Source organism: Leptinotarsa decemlineata, unplaced genomic scaffold (genome assembly GCF_025532065.1).
Source record: "Leptinotarsa decemlineata unplaced genomic scaffold, Ldec_3_MD MMD2_P_RNA_scaffold_2, whole genome shotgun sequence".
In the NCBI taxonomy this organism is placed as follows: Eukaryota; Metazoa; Arthropoda; class Insecta; order Coleoptera; family Chrysomelidae; genus Leptinotarsa; species Leptinotarsa decemlineata.
The window spans coordinates 3,188,221-3,201,428 of record NW_027412529.1 but is presented as its reverse complement, the minus strand read 5'-3'; the positions used below and the strand labels follow the sequence as shown (position 1 = coordinate 3,201,428).

Here is a 13,208-nt window from a genome sequence, read left to right as displayed (position 1 = left end):
TCGAAAATTTCGATTCATCAGTCCAAATAATTTTATTTAAAAAAAGTGGATCTTCTTGAATGCGTGTCAACAACATTTCACAAAATTCTACTCTCTGTTGAGGATCTTGAGGCTTCATTGCTTGAATTTTGGTGAATTTATAATCATGCATTTTATGTCTTCGAAAGATTCTTTGAACCGATGAATATTTTATACTCAAATCTTCTTCAGCACTTCTTATCGATGACTCGGGAAATGCGTGAAAATATGCTAAGACATTAATCTGGTTGTCTTCGAAAGTTACGGGTCGAGGCAAGTTTCTTGGTGCTTTTAAAGTTGATCCAAATGCATTGAAATTGTTCTGAATTCGTATAAATTTCTTGAGGTTCATTGGCGGTAGATTCGGATACATTTCATTGAACTTTCTACATGTTCTGCTGATAATTTTGTCACACTGTCCAAAAATAATAAACAAATTCATAAGAACTTCGTTTGAATAGTTTTGTTCCATCGTTTTGAAGGTATTTGCAACTTCTGAAGTGACGAAAATGTCGATATTATTAGGAGAATGTCACAACGCTACTGTCAAATAGTAATCATGACCTGCTTACCAAATACCGAATGGAAATACCATTCTGAAGGGACATTTTCACAAATAAATGTTCATAAGTCCGAAACTTGACTAGTTAGGTATAGGTATGATATACATAGAAAGAAAGCAAATTTCAGCAGCTTTCCGAATTTTCAATAATATACAGGGTGTTCCATTTAAAATAATCAAATTTCAGCAACTTTTTCAAGCAAACGAAAAAACTGTATTTTTTTACCACCCTGTATTGAAGTAACGGAGATTAGGCTGACGTGTGGGAAGTGTCCAAGTATCACCTAACTCCAAACCAAATTTCGATATCATAGTACTTCTTAACTAAAAGATATCGGCATTTTTAGAAGTCATGATTTTCGAAGAAAAAAATTGAAATTAATTTTTATTTCGAAAACGGTAACAGATAGGTATAGGGAAATATCAAGCGGCAACACCGCATTGTCGAAAATATTTTAGTTGACTAGAGAATGTCCGAATATGCCCTCCATTAAATTTTCAAAGTGATCCGTTGTCTGGTTCACCAGAAACGTCTAATGTGCCATCCACCGTGAATCAGCCTGTATGTTCATATCGGAAAGGTGTATGTCAATTGATTCCAAAGATTCAATTAAATTCCATAATGAAAATAATAAATACTCTCCTAGTGTTAAATTTCTTAGTCTCATTCTAGATGATATTTTATCATGGAGACCACACAAAAAGAAGAAAAATAGCTTCCATAATTGGATTTTTATTCAATATAAGAGATTTTGTACTATTAAAATACCTTAAATTGATTTATTTTTCATTAGTATATTCCAAAATTCCATATCTAATATCAGTATGGGGAGCAACAAATTCCTTATTGAAACCAAATCAAAAACTTCGAAACAAAATTATAATATGTATATTCAAGGTAAACCACGAGTAGCCTACGGTCAACTTGTAAGAACCAAAACATCCAAAAACCAATAGACCGGTTTCGGATTATTAGCTCCTTGTTAGTATCGGAAGAGTCATTTCATACGGAGTGAACCGTTCAGAATATCTCGAACATACCTGCACGTCGTCTTGATTTCAGACAGGTTGAAGCCCAGCTCCCTTACTTTTTTGGCTGATTTTTGTCGAAGAAGGATAAATGAGTTCATGATTGAGGGGATATCGGCGGTATGAAGTCCTCAGACATCAGTACCGCCCTTCACGGGGTACCCCTACCTGGCTGGGGTGGGATGGATGAAAAAACTATTCGTCCTTTAACGGGGAACATGAGGGCCTCATTCGACAGTGTCGGGGCCTTCTATATCGGGAGGAGTCGTCTACAGCATAATCTATAGCTTCCCTAACTAATGGATTTTCGTGAGTTTCCGCGCTATCAAAAACTCGCCGATTCCTCGACTGAATGGACTGCCGAATGGAAGGTAGCTGCAAATCTTTGCGAATGGCTTCATTCCGCACGAACCAAGGAGCATTCACAATCATCCTCATTAACTTATTTTGCAATATCTCCAGAATGGAGATATTATACATCGCCGCTTGTCCCCAGACGCCTGAAAAGTATACATGATGACAGGCTTGAACATCGTATTGTAGATGGTAATTTTGTTCTTTAAACTTATTTTTATTTTTTGTTGATCAGAGGGTACAAATTAGCTATCCGAAACTCGATCTTTGATTTAACGAACATAATGTGCGGGTTCCAAGTAAGCCTACGGTTTAGAAGGCCGAGATACTTTACCCGTGCTTGCCAGTCAATCTCCCTTCCAGAGATTCTCACTTTTCTGGCCGGAGAAGATAGCAATCTTCCCATGGTTATCGCCTGAGTCTTATTAGGGTTCACTCGGATCTTCCAATCGAGGTACCAGCGCTCGAGGTCGTTCAATGCACGTTGCATATAGACGACGCCGAGCTCCCGACCCATGGAAGACGAGAGGAGAGCCGTGTCATCAGCGTATAGGGTTATCTTCACACGCTAAGACCTCGGAAGGTCACTGGTGTGAAGTGAGTACAGCGCAGGGGAGAGCACGACCTCGTGTGGCACTCCAGCGAGTAGAGGGCTCTCTGTCTGACAACAGAGAGCCCTCTACTCTAACCTGGAATGTTCTGTCTTTCAGGAAAGAACCCATCCACCGGATCAGGCCCCGAGGCAGGTCGAACGCGATTTATTTGTGCAGAAGGCCTTCGTGCAATACACGGTCGAAGGCCTTCGAGATGTCTAACAGTACAATGTGTCCTTTTTTATAGGTTGTTCACGTTAAGAAGAGAATGACGTCACAAGATGACATGTTACGGCGTTGCCAACATGTGCACTATTTCGAACTTTCAAATTTGTTTGTACCGTTGATATGTTTTATTGCTATCATTATTAGTTCTGAAATACTATTTTGAAAATCATCAGACATATTAGATACGTATTTGAAAAATAAAAATAAAAAACACATTGCAAACAGAAATTTTCGAGACAACACCAACACAGAACGACATGAAACCATCATCAACACGAAAAAACTACTTTTCGAGCCCTGAATAAGAATTTAATTAAATTCGAAACGTCAGCAAGAATACAATTGTTTTTTTCAAGAAAAAATTGATCCTGTTACCCAACCAACCCCCTTTTTTTCAGAAAAATTATTGGATCACTAAACTAGTTAACTGGTTACCAGTTTCATTGCTGTTGAACGCATTTCAGTGGGGATTTTAACGTTGTTATGTTGGATATACAAAATTACCAAAAATGACGTCATTCTCTTCCTAACGTGAACATCCTATATTATTATTCAACTGGTGGATGGTGTTTTCGACCAGCCTTACAGCCTGTAACTCAGTGGAGTGTTCTCTCCTGAAGCCAAATTGTTCATCAGGCAGAACATTTCGCTCCTCAACTTCTTCGTTGAGTCTTTGGAGAACGACTCTTTCAGCCAGCTTAGCCGCCGACGAGAGTAGACTGATTGGGATAGTTCTGTGGCAACAGCAGGTTCTGACCCTGTTTTGGGATCATGATGACGATCGCATGCTTCCACCTTCTGGGGAAGTGTCTGAGGGCCAACGAACTGTTCATAATGTTCAAGAGATGCTCAACTCAGTTGTCCGGGAGCCTCATCAATAACTTGTTGGTTATTGAGTCGACCGGAGCCTTCTTGGCCTTTGCGGCCCTGATGTAACCCTTCAGTTCTTCCACAGAAGCTGGACGGATGTTATCATCGTCATCTTCCCTGAGGATACGGTGAACCCGATCTTCCAACAGCATATCGCGGTCGATGTCGTCGTCAACATTGAGTTGAAACTGACGTTCCATCATATTTGCAAAGGCTAACACTTTGTCGGCGGGGGAGTAGCACACTCCGCGCTCTCCGCTCGATTCGCTCAACTGCCGCGATCTCGAACATACGACGTAATCCATCTTGATTTTATTCAGGTTGAAGCCCGGCTCCCTTCCCCTTTGAACTGATGTTTGCCAGAAAGACAAACGGGTCATGACTGATGTTTGATGGTGGCATGAAAGTCCTCAGACATCCATACCGCCTTCGCGGTATACCCCTGGCTGGGGTGAGATGGATGAAGATATTATTCATCTGTTAACGGAGGACATAGGGGCCTCATTCGACAGAGTGTCGGGGCCTTCTATATCGGGAGGGGTCGTCTACAGCGTAATCTATAGCTTCCCTGACTGAATCTCGAACATACAAAATTTAATACAACTAGTTATTAGCTCTATCTGCAGTTGATTCAGTAGGATGTACCGCTGCGCCATCTGTCCATAAAGTCCGGAAGCAACGCCACAAACACTTACTCTGGGATGGGAGTCAGAATGATGAACATATTCCAGAGAGGTGATTATGATATGCTCAAGTACATGTAAAAACACCTCACCCTTGTCTCTTATGTGTACCTACGATTTTGTAGGTACGTGTGGCAGATACCCGACGAAAAAACAACAACTAACCCAGCTAATGCCGCGCAAAAAGCTGAAGTAAAACCATCGGGCACCTGTGCAACGTGTTCTATTTAGAAAATTCGTTGATTCCCTTCCAGGTCATTATTATTATAAACATGTATGTTTCTTGGATGTTTATTGAAAAACAAAAATAACAGTTGTGATTAGTGATCAAGCTATATAATGTAAATAGAGGATATCATCTGATCTTCATTTCAGAATTTACATCAAAGATTCGGAACGAATGGCATTTTCAGAGCAAGCCATCATGATGTGTTCTCAAAGTTTGAGAAGCCAAATGAAAAACATCGGCACAATGACGAATCCGCAAATAGCCAAAATCCTTCAAGAGATTTTCCGGGTATACCAAAGGCTGCAGAAACATATCCCTGTCAAAGAAAGTCAGTTTGCCAGCATGATTGTCGAAGTTTATAAGAAATTCATCAAGGAAAAGGTACGTAACGTAGATGATTCTCTTTGAAATATTTTTTGTATTTTTTTTCACCAGATTCCTGATAATGTTAACGTGTTAGACTTGGCTACAAAGTTTTGCCTTCAAAATCGGCAGGCTGAGAAACAGAAACTTCAACCGACTCAAAAGGGAGCTCTTCTAATGCCAAGAGGATCTGGAATGACGAATGTAAGTAACAATTCCTTCAAAGGTTTTCGCAAATGCTTTACATTTGGGAAATCAAAGGAAATACAGGAAAAGGCAAGGATTAAATATGACTTAGAATGTCAAACCTGATCCTGTAAAATTGTAGAATACCTTGAAGCGGGAATAACACAGAACCTTGCGGCATTCCACTTTCAAACACTCTCCCTTTACTTGAGGTTCCATTTGTATCAACGTATTGAATTCTAGTTGTTTTTCGATAATGTTGTATCAACACCAGGTAAACCAATTTTCACCTGTATGCCAAAAGTTATGTATCAAAGTTCTTTGTCAAAATGTACAATATCTCATTCATTTGTGGGAAATATGTTGAACCAGGAAGCAATATTAGCATTAACAACTAAAGTTGAGAATTCCTCAAATGAGAACAGTCAATATTTGTGTATATTTGTTGACTTATCAAAAGTTTTCAACACCAAAAACTATGATATCAGTTTAGTCACTAGAAAACATCGGTGTAAGAGGTATTCACTCAAAATTTCACTTGTGAAAGCAATGTCGAACATTGAGTGTTGATATGATAAGTGGTGAGAAACTAATTGGTTATGGAGTACCTCAGGGTACAGAACTAGGTCACTTACTATTCGAATAAAAAATCCACAACCTGAGAGAATATATTTATCACGTGCATAAAACAATCTTACAAACTCCTTTCACACGAATGTCAGACACTTTACTGTTTCATTCATGACAAAACATGGAGTGTTTTTCTCTATCTAACAACTTCCAAGATGTACAACAATATTCAGGAAGAATTTAAACATACAACTAGCAAAGTAATCAAGAAGTGCTCGAAGCATTTTATATAAGAAAATTCGTGGTAAGTGTTGTGCTCTCAGACACTTGAAAAACAATTTTAGGCATCCCATATAAAACAATTCGAAGCTTCGATAGCGCTTTCGATAGCAGACTGTGCTATTATCTTCATGGCATTACTCAAACTGAACGTTTTATCTTCTTTTTTGTTCTTTTATATGATTAGAACGCCTTAGTGCAGGTATTTGTCCTCTCCTTTCATCTGAATGTCTGTTTAAATTTGCTGTTCATTTTCTGTGCTATGAAAAAGAAGAAGACAAAAACTTAAACGGAGTGAACAGCTTACTATGCTCGGACTCCAACAAATTTTATATCGGCCAAACCAAGAAAAAACTTATCCAAAGGTACGACGAGCACATACGTCTATGTAGCAAAAACTCCTGGTGCAATATGCCACGGTAATCGAAGAAAAAAGTGAGCAAAACAATGATGTTTGGTTCTCCTGGGCCGATTGGACTTTGGTTCATGTCATACCCACATACCCATGATTCGTTACCAGTTATGACCCTCTTAAGCAAGTCTGGATCGCCGTTAACCTCATTCAACAATTCCTGAGCGATGCTCATGCGACGGTTTTTATGGTCAAAATTCAGCAATTTAAGAACGACCTTCTCTTCCACACGCTTCATGTCCAAAAGAAAAATAAGAATAACTGGGGTAACTGTCCATTTTTTAAGCGACTATAGGGTGCCACTAATACAAATGTCAAAATAATATGGTTCCTGTGAGAAATTATTCTTGCCACCACAAAAGGAATTAAAAAAATCCATTTCACAGGAAAGAGTCAAATGTGTTGGCAGAATTGGTACTTGATTCTTGTAAATACTTTCCAGAGACTACATGTTAAAACTTCGATTGTTATAACAACGAGTGTGATATTCCCGTGTAAACCTTGTCAATTATCATTATTATTGATATGTATTATACATAGCTCAGTTAAGTGACACTGTTCCTAACTAGCCATCTAATCAAACAATTTTTCATCTAGTCCCCAACACTACCATCACCATCGAACATCACGACTCCTCCCGCCCTACCGCTTAAGAGACCCGGAGCGAGCAGGCCTCGCGGTCGCCCTCCCCTTCCCAAGACGCCCGGGCAGCCTCGCCAGCCCAGAGGTAAGAATCTCTCTTCTACGATGCCAAAAATGTACTCCTGGCAAAAGTCCCTCTTCGATCAAAGCTATACCTACGAATACCTCAAGCATTACCAGGAAGAGCTCATCAAGCAGTACAGCCAGAATCTCAGCGTTCCTCAGCTGACGCAGCTCAGCCAGATATTGACGCAAGGTCAGCTGACCAATCCCGTTACGGCGCAGGCGATTACCAGCCAGTTTCTCGCCCAATCGGGACTGCTGAACCCTAGCAATTTGGTGAAGCAGATGAATTCGGTCAGGTCGGTCGGTCAAACTCAAGCGACACAGCTCATGGACAGTCCGAGTCAGCTGAACCCGAGCGCTAAGAAGAAGACGAGCGTCGATCAAAGTCTGGCCGGTTTGACGGCAGGTGAGTAGAATGAATGCACATGCTAGCGTGAATTGTTTTTGTGGTGGGGGGTCGCAGAAGTCTCTTAATCACTCTACTCATTTAGAATTCTTGTTTACGTTCTTTGAGAGTATAGTGCTTCTTTGTAAAGTAGGATACTAGATACTAGTGAGACAGTTATTTCAAATAGACGTCATCTTACAAATAGAAGGAATAGCTTTGGATAATCTACACATTTCCAGAGTTTTCATTCGTATTGAGAATATACTCAACCTTTGCACCTGATTTTGGTGGTGCGGAAGCTACATTAACATCCTACTAATATACTTTCAATCCCCCACAAATGAGTCATGTACAATTTTTGCTATCTGTTTCATTATACCATCCTTTAAAATATTCACAGCATGTATTCATATTCGAATCATTTTTATTCTTTTGTTCCTGTAGATCAGCTGAAACTCTTGAGCAGTCTGATGCCAACATCGTCCAAGCAATCAGCATTGTCCAATAAAATTACTTCTCCGCATACCACGACTTCACCTTCTGGGATAATTTCAAGCAAATCGAAACTGAAACAGAGCTCAACGAGCTCAACTAAATCAGTCGTTACGGATCCTGGAAAAGGTAAACAGAGTATCGCTACAACTGCTGCAAAGAGTGTGCCTGGCATGCAGGTCTTCAAGGTAGGTATAATTTTTTGAAATAATAATAATAACGTTTATTTGACCTTGGTTTATCAAAGTGCCTGACTTTCGCTTTCCTCAGGGCTGAAGTTGGAAACTGAGGGGTTCGTCATGGCTTGCCAGGATGTTGTCTTCAACACCTCAGTCTACCACAGTCGCGTGATGGGTAAAGAGGTTCCTGACATAAGGTGCAGGGCCTGCCGCGAGGCGTCCGAGACTCTGATGCACTTGCTATCAGCATGTCCAGCATATGCGGTCTCGGCGTATATCCATCGACATAACGTGGTCCTAAGAGTGCTATATTACCATCTACGGCACAATTACGATATTGACGAGACACCGGTGTTGCCCTACGCGTCGGGAGATATTGAATCTGTTGTGGGAATGGAAAAGTGCCGAATTTATTGGAACTATTCCTTCCCCACTCTCAGGCTCATACAAGCTAATAAACCTGATGTAATCCTTCTCGACCACCAGAGCAAGACAATATTTGTCGTGGAGTTTTCAGCTCCAGGTGAGACGGATATCGTCCGAAAAGAGGAGGAAAAACGGATAAAATATCGAGATTTTCTCTTCGAACTCCGCAGACTCTATCCAGATCACTCTGTCAAGATGGTCGTTCTGATTATTGGAGTCCTTGGTGGAATGATGTCTTCTCTACTCTCGAATCTTAAAATCATACCGGCTTGCCGAACTAAGGCAGAAATATTAGCCGGACAGATGCAGAAGGCTGTCATTCTTGGCTCACTGCGCTTGCTCAGGGCACATGATTCTCGGATCCAATCATCACTTACCCAAAGGTGTGGGGAGTGGTCGTTGGTTGATAATGCTGGCGCGCCCTCCCGAATGTATCAGGGGAAAGGGCCTGACCAGCGCATACTTCGGTAAATAATAATAATATCATTAATAACGTTTATTTGACAAATAACAGGTCAGCCAAACGTTGGCAAATATACTCACGAGTGCTAGAAACTCCATAGTAGTTTCTAAGCACTGTTTGTGAGAGAACATATCAAATACATATATGAGGGTTGCCTTTTATATTTCGGGATTAGAAAGAATATAGGGTGGAAAGAATATAGTAACAAAAATATCAAAAAACAAGCATATTATAGTATAACATAAAAATGATAATAACAAATGGAAGTATCAACAAGAAAAGATATTTACTTACATTGTATATACATTAATTAATTAATACAGTTATAATAAGATTCCTGTTAAAATAGAAACACAGTTTATTTAAAAAAGTTGAAATAAAAAGTATAGTAGTAAGTTAAAATCATAAAAGATGAGTCAAATGTATAAAAAATAACTGCTATTATATTACTACACTATTTAAAATATATATTACAAGGTGCATTGCTCAATTATTTTTTGGTATTAATTACATTTTTAACAGTAGTTCCGTTTGCCAATACATACATTTTTAACGATAGTTTAAACTTTTTCAAAGATTCCAGAGTTGAAATACACACATCGGAAAAGTCTAGGGATATTTTTTAAAATGGCAATAATTTTTTTTTAGATCGCTTCAGGAAAAAAAAAGTTGACGGGTGATTATTAAACGAATGTAACTTACAACAAAATTTATTAAATGGTAAAAAATACTGAGTGCACATATAAGCAAAACTAAAAAAAATATGGCTCTTCTTTGGCACCCCGAAAAAAAATAATAATACAAAAAAAATTGGAATCAGTACAAAGTATGGCCTCCACGCTGGTTTATTACGGCCCTACATCTATCGTGCATCGACAAAATGAGATTGTCAATGTCTTGTTGAGGTACATTTTCCCCTTCAGCGATTAAAAGCTCTCTCAATTGAAACGTTGTGTGAATGTTCCCCATATGCGGAGTAATTCTTCGTTGAAGCATGTCCCACACATGCTCGATGGGATTCAGGTCCGGTGATTGTGCTGGCCATGGCAATACATCAACTCCTTCGTTGGTGAACCAGTCAGTCACTAGACGCGCGACATGTGGACGAGCATTATCGTGCATTAGGTGGAAGTTTTCACCAACAGCACCAGCAAACGGACGGACGATAGGTAGAAGAATGGTGTCGAGGTACTGTCGAGCTGTGAGGGAGCGATTTGGAAAAACGAGATCGGTTCTGCCGCCGATCATGATTCCGCCCCATAGCATTATTGTACCACCTCTGTATGTGTGGACTTCCTGGACGTATCTCAAACGTTCATTATTTCCAGGTCGTCTCCACAGTCTTACTCGACGAGAATCTGGATGAAATCCAAATCTGGATTCGTCTGTAAACAAAACTGTGGCCCAATCATTTGCATCCCAGTTTTGATGTTCTTGACACCACTCTAATCTTCTACCACGATTGCCTCTCGACAAAGGTGGACATCTAAGTGGCCTTCTGTTGTGGACATCTGCTTCATGTAGTCGATTTCTGACAGGATCACGACCAATGGTTACCTGGTGCGTCTACTGCAACACGTTAACCAACTCAGGTGCTGTGATTGTCGGTTGTCTCCTTGCGGTTAAGACCAAAAATCGGTCTTGAACTGCAGTTGTAGCGCGTCCTCGCCCTGGATGTTGTTCGGCTGGACTGCCAGTTGCACGGAAACGCCGCCACAATCGACTGATAACACTTTGGGAGACCCCCAAACGAAGAGCTACATCATTTTGTGGCATGCCACCTTGAAGAAGCCCTACAGCTCTATTCATCTCAGCCAATGGTAAGTGATGGCGTTCCATGTTAAAGCACAATATTTCCAGTTTAATTGCTGAGCAAGAACTGCATAGAATGTACTAACTCGACACTTTCAGATTATTCATTTTAGCCGAAAACCTACAGTTTGTAAAAAACTTGATAAAAGATTAGTTACAGTTTTTGCAGGCTTCGTTCAAACCATAGAAATCTACAGGGTGGTCGAGTGTACCAATTTAATCGAAATTGAACGACTTCATGCATTTATTTTTATGATATTTAGTATGTTATAAAAATATCCCTAGACTTTTCTGATGTGTGTATTTTCTGGTAATGAATTTTCAATAACTGGTCCCAGATAAGTTAGACTTCTGTCAAAAAGTTCGCAGTGTGGTTTCTCTGATGAGTGATAGAAATGTTTTGATTTTGTGTTTTTTTTTATTCGCAGGAGCCAACTGTTACAAAGACTTCGAATTCCGCTGAAGAAAAAGCTGCCAAGGATTTGATGAAAAATAGACCTAGTATTTCCATCACTCCCGTATCCGTGGGTTTGAACCCTCCCCCGAGCATATCTCCCGTTTTCATGAGACCTTCTCCCACTACGAGCCCATCTGGTAAGTTCAGAATAATGGATCGGTTAAATAATACAAGAAAAGTCTTACCTCTTTGAAAATTCAATGAAAATTGCAGATTGGCTGCATATTCCTATTTTGAACGTGCAGATTCCCTCTTATTTCATGTTTGATCAAACATTTCAAGATTTTCCAATATCATTAACTTTCTTGTTGTTCTTCTCACAAGAGGGGCTTGTTTATATCGTGAAAACGAAGAAATGTATGCCTTAAAATCTTCAGATTTTTAAAGAAGTGAAATCACTATTTGACCGAGCTACAAGGAATAATCCTGACTTGATGCTTTTCAGGTGGTAAAACCCTCCAAGAAAAATTGGCGGACAAAAAGAAGGAGCAGCTGAACAAAGAAAAGTTGGACCAGAAAATGGAGCAGCTGAAGCAGATGAAGTCCGCGGTAGAAAAAGAAAAACGCCCTTCCGAAGCTACGATAAAAAACTTCAACATTCCCAGTTTGCCTTCGTCTCTGAGTCTGTCTCAGTCTTCAGTGCCCACGACGTCGGTTGCTAAAACTAGCCCAGTCGTCTTAGATTCGACTGCTGTGCCAAGAACAATGTCCAACGGTTCTTCCAAATACCCTTCGGATCTGGGTTTGTCGTCGTCTATCGCTTCCCAGATGAAGATGGATATCTCGCTACCGCCATCTATAAAAGTATCGAAAACTACAGTGCCCATGCCTACACCCATGTTTTCTGCGGATTCGGGAATTTCCATTAGCCAGGTAGGTTATCCTGAGAAACTGCGACAGGGAATAACCAGTGTTGTGCAACATTTTGTACATTTTAACAATGGAAGTTTTTTCATTGGAAAACAAGAATGATATAATCTCCCTAATTTAATTTACTAACGAACGATTTGAGTAAGTAAAGACGCCATCTATGAGATCGGCCGAGAACTCGATCCTCGAAAATCAAAGAAAAACAAGGCTCTCCAAGTTGTCAGACGCAAAACCAACCTTAATCCTAGTAAATCATCTTTAATAATTTTTGGAAAAGCCAAAGATCGTGAAAGAGCCATAGATAATATCGATTTGTATATTGATGGACATTCTGGCGAATTCACTTCATATAGAGTACTACCTCAGATTTGTTCAAGTCAATACTTTCAATCAAAGGTCTTACGTTACTCTGAAACATCTGTATTCAAACAGATAGTATCTTAGTAGGTCTCTCAAAATTACCCTTTCAGACGTACTGATTCTATCTATGTTTAATTATTGCGATGTCGTCTATGGCTCTTGTATCGATTCCATAACTTCTGCAAGAATTCAGAAGTACAGAACGCCTGCATTAGACTAATATTCAGCTTGAATTACTGAGATCATGTGACACCTTCAATCAGTCAATTAAATTGGTTAAAAATGTTGAACAGAAGAGAATTGCATTTTGCCTGTTTCATTCACAAACTGATAAAAAAATAAAAACTCACTTATTTGGTAAATAAACTCCTTCTCAGACATCATATACATTCAAGAAACCTTAGATTTAACAATAATTTTGACATTCCGAATCATAACAGCACTATCTATGAACGACCCTTCACGTATCATGCTGTACCAATGTGTAATTCATTCAGTGAATCTTTGAAAAATTCATCACTATCGCTATTCAAAAGTAAACTTAAAACTGAAACTGCCATTTATTTTTTGTAACGTTTCTTATTTTCAAACGTGGTCGAGTGGAAACTCCGCCACGTGAAATGAAGACCATTTATCATTATTATTATTTATCATATCGATTTGATAAAAAATACTTT

The 13,208-nt window shown here is 39.5% G+C and overlaps 1 protein-coding gene across 1 annotated transcript in view; it reads left to right on the top strand.

The window, feature by feature from the left end:
* LOC111512916 (calcineurin-binding protein cabin-1) overlaps positions 1–13,208 on the top strand; it is a 71,356-nt gene that overhangs the window by 52,009 nt on the left and 6,139 nt on the right. Inside the window, 6 exon segments of the mRNA XM_074181560.1 lie at positions 4,713–4,947; positions 5,002–5,133; positions 6,974–7,490; positions 7,917–8,152; positions 11,273–11,438; positions 11,747–12,174. Of these exon segments, the coding sequence (XP_074037661.1) occupies positions 4,713–4,947; positions 5,002–5,133; positions 6,974–7,490; positions 7,917–8,152; positions 11,273–11,438; positions 11,747–12,174 (1,714 nt within the window).